This window comes from Chelonia mydas, chromosome 2, assembly GCF_015237465.2.
Source record: "Chelonia mydas isolate rCheMyd1 chromosome 2, rCheMyd1.pri.v2, whole genome shotgun sequence".
NCBI classification, from domain to species: Eukaryota; Metazoa; Chordata; order Testudines; family Cheloniidae; genus Chelonia; species Chelonia mydas.
In genome coordinates, this window is record NC_057850.1 from 113,103,942 (window position 1) to 113,119,373 (window position 15,432).

General features: G+C 44.6%; 1 protein-coding gene and 1 long non-coding RNA gene across 8 annotated transcripts in view; one reads left to right on the top strand and one right to left on the bottom strand.

Moving 5' to 3' along the window:
* Positions 1–3,402, bottom strand: part of LOC122464549 — a 42,524-nt gene extending 39,122 nt beyond the window's left edge. Inside the window, exon 1 of the long non-coding RNA XR_006288697.1 lies at positions 3,264–3,402. This is a non-coding gene — a long non-coding RNA (uncharacterized LOC122464549). The remainder of the gene's footprint in view (positions 1–3,263) is intronic.
* Positions 3,403–5,784: 2,382 nt separating this feature from the next.
* The window catches only part of SLC35B3 (solute carrier family 35 member B3), a 35,507-nt gene continuing 25,859 nt past the window's right edge, over positions 5,785–15,432 (top strand). For 2 of the 7 annotated variants that reach the window (XM_037893184.2, XM_037893182.2), the window contains exon 1: positions 5,785–5,939. Coding sequence is in view for 1 of the 7 variants with exons in the window: in XM_043540138.1 (XP_043396073.1) it covers positions 6,024–6,030; positions 8,959–8,963 (12 nt within the window). In the remaining 6 variants the exon portion in view is untranslated. Of the gene's footprint in view, positions 6,246–8,958; positions 8,964–12,991; positions 15,339–15,432 lie in introns of all 7 variants that reach the window. The other 5 variants (XM_037893179.2, XR_006288698.1, XM_043540138.1 and 2 more) reach the window with 5 other exon arrangements.

The window sequence follows — 15,432 nt, forward strand, 5'->3', positions numbered from 1 at the left end:
TTCGTTTTAAAAAACTATAAGAGAAAATGTAATTTGCTTTCTGGCTTTATCAGTACTCTATATCTGTGTTCATATTGCAGACAGCAAAAGCATCTGTGAGATCAATAACAAACATCCTACTTGTGGTTCACACTTGGACTCCATTTAAAGAAAACATCCTCCAGCATATGCCTATTTTACCTTACAATTTCCAGTTTGGGTGAAACGTTCAGAGTAAAAAACAGCATGTTCCTAAAAGACAGACAGGGCACCAAAGGTTTGTTCTTATATGACAATGAACAATCAGCCTAATTTGTACATTTTGTCTGAAGTCTACGTTAAAAGAATATTAAGATGGCAAAGTCAAACACTCAAAAGTGAGGAAATACCAGAATTTAGCTTGCCTGTGCATCCCTCCTCATCCCAGTCTCCCTCTTCTGCACCAGGCTCCTAGTTCCAATCCGAGCCTCCTGGCCTAGCCAGTCCCAGTCTCTAGCCCCCTCAAGGCTTCTCATCCCAGTCCAGCCACTCCCAGTTTTCCCCCACAACCTGCTCTACCAGCTCCCAGTCTGCCCCCACAGGTTTCTTCTCCCAATCTGTCACCCATCCTAGGTCTGGCTCTTGTCCCCTCTCCAATTGAGTGAGAGTTTCCTCTCCCTTGCTGCATGAGTGGCAAAAGCGGGAGAATTGAGAGCATAGGCTAGTCTCCCTGCTCAGCACCTGCACCTGCACACTCTGGATAAAGCATGATCAATAAAGATTAAATCTTTGGAGTCATAGTACTAAGTGTCAGACAACCTTAACTATAGGGGTCGGGAGGAGTCACTACCAGTTCCACATAAAATACACATTGATTTATTAGACTTGTTTGATTCAAAGAAAAAGCGCCTTTAAAACAACATTTTAAATATAAAAAATTAGAAAAATATTTTCCAAGCAGTACAGCAGCTAGCTACATAATTTCTAAAAACAAATTAATTTCACACATTTGAAAATGTACACCTAATCTCTTTCTCAAATCAGTTTGCTATTGTAGATTGACAGCTCAGAGACATATTCTATGCAACACTGCAGCAACTACTAAACTAGCAAACAAAAGCCTCTATACTACTATTATAGTACTTTAATAACAGTTTAGGTTGAGTCCAGGCACACAACATCCACCCAATATCTGAAAAGCATAGAAGTAAGTAAAGGGGAAAGACATGTGCGCTCTCTTCTACTTTCATAACACCTACAATGCTTTTAATAATGTACTTCAACCCTCCATAAGGCTTTTGCTTCCATCTCCAGCAGTATATACCCCAATTTCATCAATCTTGCACTTTGGTGCAAATCCTTAACAGTTCTCATGTGCTTAAATTAATTATATCAGATCAGCACATCTGTTAGACATTCCATGCATTTGGAAAGTTCTTCTGTTTTCACACTGCTGAAGTCACTAAACCTTCCCCTAGGCCAGTGCTTTTCAAGCTATCTGATGTGCGGGACCAGCAATTTTTTTTCCCCAATGTGCGCGCAGACCGGCACACGATGGCTCGCGGACCAGTACCAGTCCACAGATCACCACTTTGAGTAGCACTGCCCTAGGCTACAAGGGTATTTGGCCAGACTCCACCTCTCTCTCTTACTGAGAGTCCATCTTGGTGCCCAACCTTACAATTATGGCTAAAAGGTCATAAAATACTCTGTAGACAAAGAATACCTACATATAACTGATAGAGCAATCAGCACACAAGAAGTAACAATGTGGACAAAGCACAGATCCAAGAGTGTTTCAGGTTTCTTCCAAAGGGGTTATAAAAAAAAAAGATAGAGAGAAAGAGACAATCCCATAAAAAAATTGCCAAATGCAGGGATTTTTCTAACTCTTATTAGTCTCTCTGCATCTTTTCATTTTTCATTAAATTGGTTTTCAAAAAACTGATTATTCTAGTTGTATTAAGGCTAGCCAGCAAGGGTTTGTGCAGCTTTGAATCCCAAAGCAGAAAAACAACTAAGATGAAAGAGAAATGAAGATGTTTCTTCACCTGAATGTTGCATAGCTTTCTATGGCAAAGGAGAAGACTATGTGATCCTCTGTAAAACAATTACTAATAAACACTGTTTAAACACAAATTCAGTAATAACTTTATATGGATATTTCCTATTCATGTATTTTGTAATTCCTTGCTCTCTACCATGTTACCAGCTCTCTTAAGGTTATCACAAGTCTTGTGATTTTGGGAGTTTGCTGGAATTAGCTTAACTGGGAAGCTCACCTTTCATTAAAATAAATAAATCCTCGTGCTTGCAGAGAAAAGCTTGAAAAAGTAAACCCTAAATGCTCCAACACAAGCAAACAAATAAAAAAATCCAGAATTTATTATTTTTAAATCTCATGATTTTTCAAGTCAATTTTAGTATGTTTTTTTAATGCTTAGGGTTACCAATACTGTCTTCACGAAACTTTTAGGACTCCCTCCTGTGGAGCATTAATAACCTTGGGGACAGCATTAATTAAAATGTATTTAACATGAGCAACACCCAAACTACCTTGTATTCTCCTTAACTCCCTGGTTCCTATTAATCTATGCCCAAAACAGGCTTGCTTGATGATAAGAACATTTCCCCCCCTGCATGCATCTGGAGCTAATCCTTTAAATTTGGCATAGCTCAACAACTTCAGCCTAAACTAGCTCTTGTGTAACTAGTAACATCTTTCTTTCAGCCAGTAAAAACCAAACTTGTTTGTTTTTAAGATAAAATAGCACATTGTCACAGACCTCCTGCAGAATCCCATCTTGATATGGATTATTAATATTTACTTTGTGTATTAATTTTAAAGTAATTCTATCTAATCCATATTTCCCCATGACAGTGTTTCTAGATATCGTTTTGCTTTTTTGTGACTAAGGTAATTCTTCTAAGCAGGTATTTATCAGTTGGTTTTTTTTGTTTTTGTATCCTCAAATGTATGTGCTCATTTGTTTGCCTTTTGGTACCTTCGTTAAACTGCTTTTCAAAGTTTGTGCTGCTTTACTGTTTTTTGTTTCATGTAATAGCAGAAAAGTCTGATGTTCTCTGAACAGCTAATTACATCCTGTGACTTTTGTAAAAACAACCTCATGTTGGTGATCTATTATCTGTAATAGAATCCTCTGCCCCTCTTCAATGTATTCAAATCTCAAGGGGGAAAAAAAAATCTAGTTAATCATAACAAAAGACTGCTTTAACTTTACTGAAAAGCACCTGAGCCTGTGGCAGATAGGTCATAAGTAACTTAACATTTTCCCTCATCCTACCTTCAAAGCTCTGTAGGAGTCTCAGAGCTATTATTTATTTCTGGTGGCATCCACAGCATATTTACACACAGTAAGGGAAGACCCATTCTCACCATCAGGAGCTCACAGTTTAAAGCCAGACAAATAGAGGAAAAGTGGCACAAGATGAATTCACTATGTTGACTAGCTGTTTTAGTGATACGTTATGTTAATGTAACATTTCAATCAGGAGATATAATCTATTCCCCATTAGCTTTAAAAAGTCACATCTGAGGCTTCTTTCCTCCTCCAGCAACACCTCTCAACTAATGAGCGTGGCTCTCTTGACTTTTTTTGCAGTGTTGTAGCCATGTTGGTCTCAGGATATGAGAGAGAGAAGGTGGATGAGGTAATATCTTTTATTGAATTAACTTCTGTTGGTGACCTGAAGAGTTCTAGGGAGCTTGAAAGCTTGTCTTTGACCAGCAGAAGATGGTCCAATAAAAGAAATTACACCTCACCCACCTTTTCTTTCTAGGAAAAGTAGCTAAAATTAGGCAGGTTTTAGCTAAAGTGCTAGCAAAATCTGAGCTTAAACTAGACCTTTTTTCTACCATAAGTGCAGGGTTAACAGCTGCTTATCTTGTATGCTAGAATTGAGCTGAAGATGTTACTCTGCACCTATGCTAGGGGTATATCTTTGCCAGAAAAGGGAGGTTTTACAATAGCTATAGTAAAATCCTAGTCTAGAGAAGGAAACATGGATGTAATGGTAGTTTTACAGCAGACCCTCTATTTCAGGGGTTTTCAAACTGGGAGTCTGGACCACCCGGGGGTCACGAGGTTATTGCATGAGGGTTCGCAAGCTATCAGTCTCCACCCCAAACCCCACTTTGCCTCCAGCGTTTATAATGGTGTTAAATATATAAACAAGTGTTTTTAATTTATAAGGGGGGGTCACACTCAGAGGTTTGCTATGTGAAAGGGGTCACCAATACAAAACTTTGAGAATGACTACTTTATTTTATGAACTAATTGGGGATCACAAAATTCATAAAATGAAAATTACAGTAGGTACAGTGCAGAACTTGCAGTATAGTACCCAGCATTGCAAAATTCTCATCCTGCACAACACTGAGAAGCAATTTCTGATGCACTGAAGGAATCAGGAGGTAAAGGGCTGTCAACATGTTCCTCATCAACATCACTTTTGTTATGGGCATAGGCTTGACCCCGCCCCATCTTGCCCTGCCCTGCCCCCATTCCAACCCCTTCCCCAAAGTCTCCACCCCAACTCCGCCCCCTCCCTGCCCCTATTCGACTCCTTCCCCAAATCCCTGCCCCGGGCCTGCCTCTTCCCCATCTCCTCCCGAGTGCGCCACGTTCCTGCTCCTCCTCCCTCCCTCACGGAGCTTGTTATGCCGCAAGACAGCTGTTTTGCAGCAGCAAGAGCTGGGAGGTAGGCGGAGGAGCATGGACCTGGCACGCTCAGGGGAGGAGGCGGAGGTGAGGTGGGGCGGGGCGAGGAGGGGAGCTTGGCTGTTGGTGCGTGAAGAGTACCCACTAATTTTTCCCCATGGGTGCTCCAGCCTCAGAGCACCCATGGAGTCGGCGCCTATGGTTATGGGATATTCCCCCTCCTCTCCTGCAGTTTGGAAGAATGGTTCATATAGTTAGTGGTTTGCAAGACTGGTGTTTTTAAACTCAATACCTAACTGGGTGCGGTAAACCCTAGACCTCCCCACCATATATATTCACCTCGACTCGCTACACTAAACTGAACCTACGGGATTATACAAGGAGGTGGATCTCAGTTGAAAAACAAAACAAGTAAACCACCCCTTGCCTCCCTAGTCCAGACAAAGGGGGGGGGGCCTTGCCTGCGTGTGGAGGCACAGGCAGAGCAAAGGTCTGAGGGTCCTGCACAGGTAGGGTGACCAGATGTCCCAATTTTATAGGGACAGTCCCAATATTTGGGACTTTATCTTATATAGGTGCCTATTACCCCCCACCCTTTGTCCCGATTTTTCACACTTGCTGTCTGGTCACTGTGCGGAGCAGCCAGACACGAGGCTGTGTGTCCAGGTACAGTGCTAGGGCACTCCCCCGCCATATGTGTGTGTGTGTGTGTGTGGGAGGGGGTCTCCTTACCTGGTGGGTGTTCCTAAATGGGGTTCCCCCATTTGAGGTCACCTCTCTTGAGGGTTCCTATCTGGGGTTCCCCCCAGGTGTAAGGGTCTACTCTTCTAGGGGGTGTTCCCATAGAGGTCCTCTGTCTTGGATGGGGTGTCCCTAGATGGGGTGAGGGGTCTCCTGTTCTGGAGGGGTTCCTATATGGGGCCCCCCGTATGTGTGCGGTGGTCTCCTGTCCTGGGGGGTTTCCTGCACGGGGATCTCCTCTCCCGGAAGGGGGTTTCCTCTATGGGGGCTCCCCTGTGCGCGGGGCTCCTCTGCGGGAGGGTTTCCCGTAAGGGGAGAGTCCCCCTGTGTGCGGGGGAGGGGGCTCTTCCCTGCGCCGGCCGGGGCGGGGACAATGACACGGGGCCCAGTCCCGGCAGGAGAGCGCCGAGCAGACGGATCTCCTTGGCTCGATGCGCTCGGCGCGCGCACACACACCCCATCCCCCGCCATTTTCGGCGCCGAGGGGAGAGCGGCGGCAGGCGGAGGAAGACGAGAGCAGCCGCCGCCGCCGCGCCCCCTCCCCCGGGGTGCGAGCAGGTACTGCCCCCCTCCACCGGGGCGTGGGCGGGGCCAGGCTGCTTCCCGGGAGGTGGCGTAGGCCGGAGCCGCTCGCTGGGGGCCATGAGCGGTGAGACGCGGCTGGGGAAGGGGCGCGGCCCCGCCTGGGGTGGGGGGGTCCGCTGGGCAGTTGCCCCCCCGCCCCCTCGGAGCGCCGGGCGGGACGAGCCCGTGCGCAATGAGACGCGGCCGGCTCCGGGGCCCCAACGGGACGGGCGCGTCTCCCTGGGCGGGGCCCTTGGGCCTCCCCGCGTCGGGTCCCCGCAGCAGCAGCAGCGTCCCCAGGTGACACCTCCCACCAAATTACTGAGCTTACTGCCGGGGGGGCTGGGCTGGGCTGGCCTGGGGGGGTCTCTCGGTCCAGGCGTTGCACCGCCTCTGTAAAGGCTTCATCTACTCGTGTGCCACAAGTACCGCCCCCCCCGTCCGAGAACTAAAAGAAATTGGAGGCAATAAGTGTTTTTGGTTTCCTCGGGTCCTTTCTGGATTTGACTCCACTTTGCATATGAGTTTCAGTATTTCCCCTGTAAAGTCGGGCCGTTTCTTCTGCGCTGTGACCATCTTTCACATAGCAGCCAGGGAGGGAAAAAACACTTTGAAGAATGAGGAACCTGTGACTTAAAACATACACAGACAGGAGGGGAGTGAGGGGCAGGTATATTACTTGAAACTGCTTTTGAGGTTTCTTTCTATATTGGACTACAGCTATGTCTACACTAGAGACCTTACAGCTGTACCTATGCAGCTTGAGCACTGTGAGATCTCTCCTGTGTAGCTACTCTATGCCAATGGGGGAAAGAGAGCTCCCCCCTTGACATACTTAATCCGCCCCCCAGCAAGCAGCAGTAGCTATGTCCGTGGGGGTGGCTCACCTGCTGACAAAGCGCTGTGCACACTAGCATTTATGCTCGTGTAATTTATGTTGCTTAAGGGGGTGATATATTCGCACACCTGAGCGTCGTAAGTGGTAGTGTAGACATAGCCTAAGTATCAAGTTGACAGTGTCCTTTTAATGAGGTGGTGTTGTAGTCATGTTGGTCCCAGGATCTTTGAAAGACAAGGTGGGTGAGGTATGTCTTGTGTTGGACAAAATTCTGTTGGTGAGAAAGAGAAGCTTTTGAGCCACACGGAGCTCTTCTTCAACCTGGACGTGAAGAAGAGCTCTGAGTGGCTTAAAAGCTTTTCTTTCTCACCAACAGAATCATAAGGTCAGAAGGGACCAAAAGAGTAAACAGAAGATGGTCCAATAAGAGAGATTACTTCACCCACCTTGTGTCTCTGCTGTCTCTCTAAGGCAGACACTTTCAAAAATGGTATGCTGCCCCTCCCTCTGATCCACCAAGACACAGAGAAGATGATAAATGTCTTCTGGCCCCCCTGCCTGCATAGATATAGGAAAAGAAACATCATTTCTATATTGATTTTTATTTTCAATAGGTGCTCCAGACATGTGGTTCTCTCTAACTACAGTTGCTAATGTTAATTATGCGCTGGAGCTTAGTTTAAGGTCTCTTATTTTTAGAAGGTTTAGCTCAGCTTTGCTTCTGGCAAAAACTTTCCTGAGGATATTTTATTTTAGCAAACCATTTGTGCAAGAGGAAGCATTTCAGTCATTTTAAATAAAATTAATTTATTTGAGCATAAGCTTTTGTGAGCTACTGCTCACTTCATCGGATGCATAGTGTGGAAAATACAGAAGATGTTTTTGTACACACAAACCATGAAAAAATGGGTGTTTATCACTACAAAAGGTTTTCTCTCCCCTCACCCCACTCTCCTGCTGGTAATAGCTTATCTAAAGTGATCACTCTCCTTACAATGTGTATGATAATCAAGGTGAGCTGTAGCTCATGAAAGCTTATGCTCAGATAAATTGGTTAGTCTCTAAAGTGCCACAAGTACTCCTTTTCTTTTTGCGAATACAGACTAACACGGCTGTTACTCTGAAACCTGTTAAATAAAATTGAGTCAAAAAATGAAATGTTAAACATGTAGTTTGGGAAAGCTTTTACTCTGGAGAGAATTCTGTGCCAAAAAAATAAAAATTCTGCTGACAGTATTTTAAAATTCTGCGTATTTTATTTTACAATAAATGTGGAGGCTCCAGCATGGCAATAGGGAACACAGGCCTCCACAGAGGTAGGAGACCACCCTCCACTCCCAGGACACGGACTTAATGGTGAGGCTGCACCAGACCCTGACACAGCCCAAGGGTTGGTCCTGCCCCTCTGTGCCGGGTGCACCAAGATAGTGAAAGAGAGGGACACAGTCTCGCATGCGTGTCTAGCCCTGATCCAGGTGTGGGGCAAGCAGGCTCAGCCTGGCAGGATCTAAGTGTGGAGGGGATGGGGGAAAATACAGGTGTGGGATGGGAGGATTCTGTGTGGGACAATCTGGGTGTGAGGGGTGGGGGTAGATCTATTGGGGGGGATCTGGATGCTCAGGGGCTTGTTGCGGGTTCCAGGTGCAGCAGGAATGGGACTCTGTGAGGGGGTCCAGGTGAAGGTGGTTTGGGCTCAGTAAGGAGGGTCTGGGTGCAGCTGGTTGAGGCTCAGTGGGGTGGGGGTATCTGGGTGCAGGAGGCTTAGTGGTCTGGGTGCTGGCATGGGGGTCAGGATGCAGGGGGAGGGGCTTGGCAGGGGGTGAGACTTGATGGGGTGGGAGTCCGGATGCACAGGGAGTGGGCAGGGGGAGCAGCTCCCTGTACAGTGACCCTTCCCTCCGCAGCTGAGGAGCAAGGGGGGCAGAAAGTAGGGGTGGGGAACAGAGCTTTCTTCAGCAGGGAGAGGTTTCTCCTGGCCCCGACCAATCCTTGCAGGGGAAGAGGAAGTCCCGTCCTTCCCAGCGCAGTTGGGACTAGCAGCTGAGCCTAGCACAGGGTAAAAGCCAGCAGCCATGACATCCCCATCTGGGGGCCTCCCCTCGCCCTCCCCCTGCAGTGATTTACTTCTCCATCACCTGTGCTAGGCGTCCAAAACAACACGCCTGTGCTGCTGAGGAGGGGTGCATGATCGTTCTTGGGGCTTTCCTTTGCTTCCCTGTCAGAAGTCATTTTTCTGTAGAGAAGCAAAGAATTCTGCTGGGGACATGAATTCTGCATGCACGCAGTGATGCAGATTTCCCCCAGAAGTAAGCACCTCTTAAGCTTGTAAGTGGCATTTGTAAAATTGCAGTTCTGTTGCTCATTAGTACATAAGGTGGATCAGTTACTTTGAGTATTTTGAAAAAAGAAAAGGAGTACTTGTGGCACCTTAGAGACTAACCAATTTATTTGAGCATAAGCTTTCGTGAGCTACAGCTCACTTCATCAGATGCATACTGTGGAAAGTTTAGAAGATCTTATTATATACACACAAAGCATGAAAAAAATACCTCCTCCCACCCCACTCTCCTGCTGGTAATAGCTTATCTAAAGTGATCACTCTCCTTACAATGTGTATGATAATCAAGGTGGGCCATTTCCAGCACAAATCCAGGGTTTAACAAGAACGTCGGGGGGTTGGAAAAAACAAGGGGAAATAGGCTACCTTGCATAATGACTAAGCCACTCCCAGTCTCTATTCAAGCCTAGGTTAATTGTATCCAATTTGCAAATGAATTCCAATTCAGCAGTTTCTCGCTGGAGTCTGGATTTGAAGTTTTTTTGTTGTAAAATAGCGACTTTCATGTCTGTAATGTCTGATAATGTCATGGCTAACCTGGTGGCTGAACTTTGTGACTTTGTCCTTACCCATAACTATTTTACATTTGGGGACAATGTATACCTTCAGATCAGCGGCACTGCTATGGGTACCCGCATGGCCCCACAGTATGCCAACATTTTTATGGCTGATTTAGAACAACGCTTCCTCAGCTCTCGTCCCCTAACGCCTCTACTCTACTTGCGCTATATTGATGACATCTTCATCATCTGGACCCATGGAAAAGAAGCCCTTGAGGAATTCCACCATGATTTCAACAATTTCCATCCCACCATCAACCTCAGCCTGTTCCAGTCCACGCAAGAGATCCACTTCCTGGACACTACAGTGCTAATAAACGATGGTCACATAAACACCACCCTATACCGGAAGCCTACTGACCGCTATTCCTACCTACATACCTCCAGCTTTCACCCTGACCACACCACACGATCCATCGTCTACAGCCAAGCTCTGCGATACAACCGCATTTGCTCCAACCCCTCAGACAGAGACAGACACCTACAAGATCTCTATCAAGCATTCTTACAACTACAATATCCAACTGTGGAAGTGAAGAAACAGATTGATAGAGCCAGAAGAGTTCCCAGAAGTCACCTACTACAGGACAGGCCTAACAAAGAAAATAACAGAACGCCACTAGCCGTCACCTTCAGCCCCCAACTAAAACCCCTCCAACGCATTATTAAGGATCTACAACCTATCCTGAAGGATGACCCAACAGTCTCACAAATCTTGGGAGACAGGCCAGTCCTTGCCTACAGACAGCCCCCCAACCTGAAGCAAATACTCACCAGCAACACATACCACACAACAGAACCACTAACCCAGGAACCTATCCTTGCAACAAAGCCCGTTGCCAACTGTGCCCACATATCTATTCAGGGGACACCATCACAGGGCCTAATACCATCAGCCACACTATCAGAGGCTCGTTCACCTGCACATCCACCAATGTGATATATGCCATCATGTGCCAGCAATGCCCCTCCGCCATGTACATTGGTCAAACTGGACAGTCTCTGCGTAAAAGAGTAAATGGACACAAATCAGATGTCAAGAATTATAACATTCATAAACCAGTCGGAGAACGCTTCAATCTCTCTGATCACGCGATTACAGACATGAAAGTCGCTATTTTACAACAAAAAAACTTCAAATCCAGACTCCAGCGAGAAACTGCTGAATTGGAATTCATTTGCAAATTGGATACAATTGACTTAGGCTTGAATAGAGACTGGGGTGGCTTAGTCATTACACAAGGTAGCCTATTTCCCCTTGTTTTTTCCTACCCCCCGCCCCCCCCGACGTTCTTGTTAAACCCTGGATTTGTGCTGGAAATGGCCCGCCTTGATTATCATACACAATGTAAGGAGAGTGATCACTTTAGATAAGTTATTACCAGCAGGAGAGTGGGATGGGAGGAGGTATTTTTTTCATGCTTTGTGTGTATATAATAAGATCTTCTAAACTTTCCACAGTATGCATCTGATGAAGTGAGCTGTAGCTCACGAAAGCTTATGCTCAAATAAATTGGTTAGTCTCTAAGGTGCCACAAGTACTCCTTTTCTTTTTGTGAATACAGACTAACACAGCTGTTACTCTGAAACCTTTGAGTATTTTGAGTAGATGATGAAGAATGACACCTCTGATATTTTGCTTAGAAAAACAGTTGCTGTGCATGTTTTTAGAGAAATATATTTCAGAAGAGTCCTGTTGTCTATAATAATAGTATTTGGTGGAGAATTTGTTTCAAATATTTACTGCATTTACTGTTTCTCATCTTAGTGTTAGGCACTGTAGAATATTCCTTTATGATAACATGTTCTCAAGCAAATAATTTAACACAGGAAAGGGAATTTTACACAATCTTCTTTTAAATACTGTATGTGAGTGGAACAAACGCTTTTTCACTGTAACTCTGGTATCCTTCATGAAAGTTTGTTCTTTTAAAGTAGTATTTAATCTTTAAATCCAAAACTCAGTAACAGAATACATATTGCCTTAAATTATTAGAAAATAAAATATTTTAAAAACAGCTCCTCTTCTATTTCCTTTTTGTGACCTAATTTCAGGGTTCTGTTTCTCTGCTAGTGCAATTGCTGTTAATATCTAAAGCAGTTGTAAGGGATGTAGTTTCTGTATTGTTAGAAACATCATAGCTAGCATGAGATTTGCAGAAAGTGGTCTTTCTTATGGTCCCCTGCACCTCTGAAATTCTTCTAAGGCAAAATCATGCTTGTTCTGGTACTCTTTAACATCATGCAGCACATGCCTGAATAGCAGCAGTAAGTGTGATTAGTCATAACTCTGTTTGGATTGGGCCAGACAGGAAGCTTTCTGTACAAAAGTAGACATTTATGCAGTCCACTACTGTTTGCTGAGAGACTTAAGGAAAAGAGACAAATTGAAAATTGGACTTCTTGAACTAGTCTAGTATCCTGGCTCTGTCTGGACATATCACATCCTCTGTGGTCCAGTTTGGGCAGGGAAATGAAACTAGGTGGGATTAGTTTGGCAGCTGCTGATCTTGCTGGGAAAGAACAATGTACACGTATGGAATCTATAGAAATGTAGGACTGGAAGAGATCTCAATAGGTCATCTAGTCCAGTTCATACACTGAGGTAGGACTAATTATTATCTAAACCATCCCTAACAGGTGTTTGTCTAACCTGTTCGTAAAGACCTCAAGTGACAGAGGTTCCACAACCTCTAGGTCAGCAGTTGTCAAACATCATTGCACTGCGACTCCCTTCTGACAACAAAAATTACTATACAACCCCAGGAGGCGAGACCGATGCCTCAGCCCGCCTGAGCACTGCCACCCTGGGTGGAGGGGGCTAAAGCTCAAGCCTCACCACCCTATGCAGGGGCTGGGGGGATAAAGCCGAAGCTCAGGTCTTCAGCCCAAGCAGGGGGCCTGTAACCTGAGCCCCACTGCCCAAGGCTGAAGCCCTTGGCTTGGCTTCAGGTGGTAGGGCTCGGGCTTTGGCCCCGGGCCCCAGCAAGTCTAACGCCAGCCCTGGTGACCCCATTAAAACAGGGTCGTGACCCGCTTTGGGGTCCCAACCCACAGTTTGAGAACCCTGCTCTATGTAATTTGTTCCAATGCTTAACTACCCTTACAGTTAAGAAGTTTTTCCTAATGTCTAACCTAAATCTCCCTTTTTTCAATTTAAGCCCATTACTTCTTTTCATGTCCTCCATGGATAAGAATAATTGTTACCCTCCTGTTTATAATAACCTTGTACATACTTGAAGACTGTTACCTCCCACCTCAGTATTCTTGTTCCCAGACTAAAACCCAATTTTTCAATATTTTCTTGTAGGTCACGTTTTCTTGACTTTGAATCATTCTTATTGCTCCCCTCTGGACTTCCTCCAATTCATCCACATCTTTCCTGAAGAGTGGTGCCCAGAACTGGACCCAATACTCCAGTTGAGGCCTTATCAATGCTGAGTAGAGTGGAAGAATTACTGCTTATGTCTTCCTTACAGAATTCCTGCTAATGCGTCCCAGAATGTTGTTTACTTTTTTTTTTTTTTTTAGCGCAATGGTATTACATTGGTGACTCATTCAGTTTGTGATCCACTTTAATCCCCAAGATCCTCTTCTGCAGTGCTCCTTCCTAGGCAATCATTTCCCATTTTGTAAATGAGTATTCCTTCTTAAGTGTAGTATTTTGCATTTGTCCTTATTGAATTTCATCCTATATATTTCGGACCATTTCTCCAGTTTGTCAAGATCATTTTGAATTCTAATCCTGTCCTCTGAAGTGCTTGCATCCCCTCCCCACTTGATATCATCTGCAGATTTTATACATGTACTCTCTGCCATAATCCAAATCATTTGTGAAGATATTGCATAGAACCAGACAGAGGACTGATCCCTGCAGGACCCCACTCAATATGCCCTTCCAGCTTGACTGAACCATTAATAACTACTCTGAATAGTTTTCCAAGCATTTGTGTACCCACCTGATAGTAGATTCATCTAGGCTATATTTCCCTAGTTTGTTTATAAGGTCATATGAGACAGTATCATAAGCCATACTAAAGTTGAGATATCTCACATTGTTACCCGCACAATCTAGGGCACCCACTCCTACCCTTCCGTGGGCTCAGGGCATAACCCTCTTCAGGTTGGCCGGACCTTTTCCCAGCTTAAAGAGCCTTTACACAGTAAATCCTTAACTTGAATTTATTAGCAGTTGATCAACAGAACACACACACCAAGCATACAATGGTCACCACTCCTGATAAAGCAGGCGATCTCTTCTGCTGGTCAGTCGGAATCGGATAGTCTGTGGCTCCAACTTTTGCACAGAATGGTTGTGCAGGGTATTGAGTTTTGGCAGCTTTGATCTTGGGCTGTGTCCTGGAATTAGGTTCCAAAGAATTTCTTCTTGGAGCCCAGTTTTATAGTCAAACTTAGGTCCTGTTTACCTATACCTTAACCAATCATTTAAACTAAAATATTACGAAATAATGTTCTTCGCTAGTCTTAATACACTACCTTTTACATACTAGAGTCAATTTAAATTTTGCTAAATCAGTTATGCAACAAACAAAGGACAGAAACAATTAAAGGTCAAACAAAAGGGAAGTATAGATTTCCTAACTGAAACTGCTGATAAGAGGTTCTGCCAGACAGTGTTATCTTGCAAAGTTTTCCTTTAAACATCGTAATGTCTTTCTGTTTATCTGGTCACTGTTTCTGCTATACTTCCCTAGGGCTAGAAATCTTTCTTAACAACCTGATATTACATTGTTTTGGTGTCATTTAGAGGGAACATGACTCCTTACTTTTAGCTAATGGCCGCTGCTCCTTACTGCAGAAATGCCTTAGACTACAACATCTACCACTTCCCCCTTATCCACAAGGCTTGTTATACTGTACTGGTGTCATGGGGGAGGGAGTGGGAAGCAAGAGAGATTGACAAAAAGAGGCCAACAAAGACAGTGGCAGTGAATATTAGTTTATAAATGCCTTCACACTAAATTGCTGTCTGGACATGAAGTTTAGACTGAGTACTACTATATAGCACACCATTCCTCTTCTGGTGAAGGTAGTACCTCTCATAACTCTTTAATTATTGGTCTGTGGAGTTAAATGAGCAGCACTGACTGACTCCTGGAGGGAGTCTCATTCAGTTTCCTTTAGCAGGATAAATGATTGCCATAAAGGACCACTGGGAAGATGGGTTTTGGTAGATACTCTGGTGAGAAAAAATACCGTTGGGCTGGAATAACCAAAACACCAGTCTAGATCAATAAAAATTTAATTACTGACCCTGGGCTGAACTAGCTGTTGACCTGCACTTAAAAAGTGCAGCAATTGACTAGGAGCAGCAATTGACCAGTGGAGTTAGCTTGAGACTGAAAAATGCAAAATTAGCCTCAAACATCAGTTATCACATACTTCACTGAAGTGAAGAAATGGATGATTTGCCTGCCCACTCCCGTATTCTGCTAAATTCCTTCTCTTTGGCTGTACTCATCCAGTTATGCCTCATCCTACAATTGGAGATGAATGCACGTGACTGATAGTGGTTATAAAACTTTGGGACCACCATATTCTTGTCATGTGACCATATTTGAGACCTTGGTTGTTCATGGACAGTCACTAAGGTTTTTTTTCCTAGTCTGCACACCCTTTTTCCTGAACATTAACAGGTAATCTCAAGCAAAAGTGAGAGTTGGAAGCAAAGGGTAGAGGGGAAGATTCTTTCAAGTTTTACAGTTAGGCTCTGCATATAGAAATGGATGT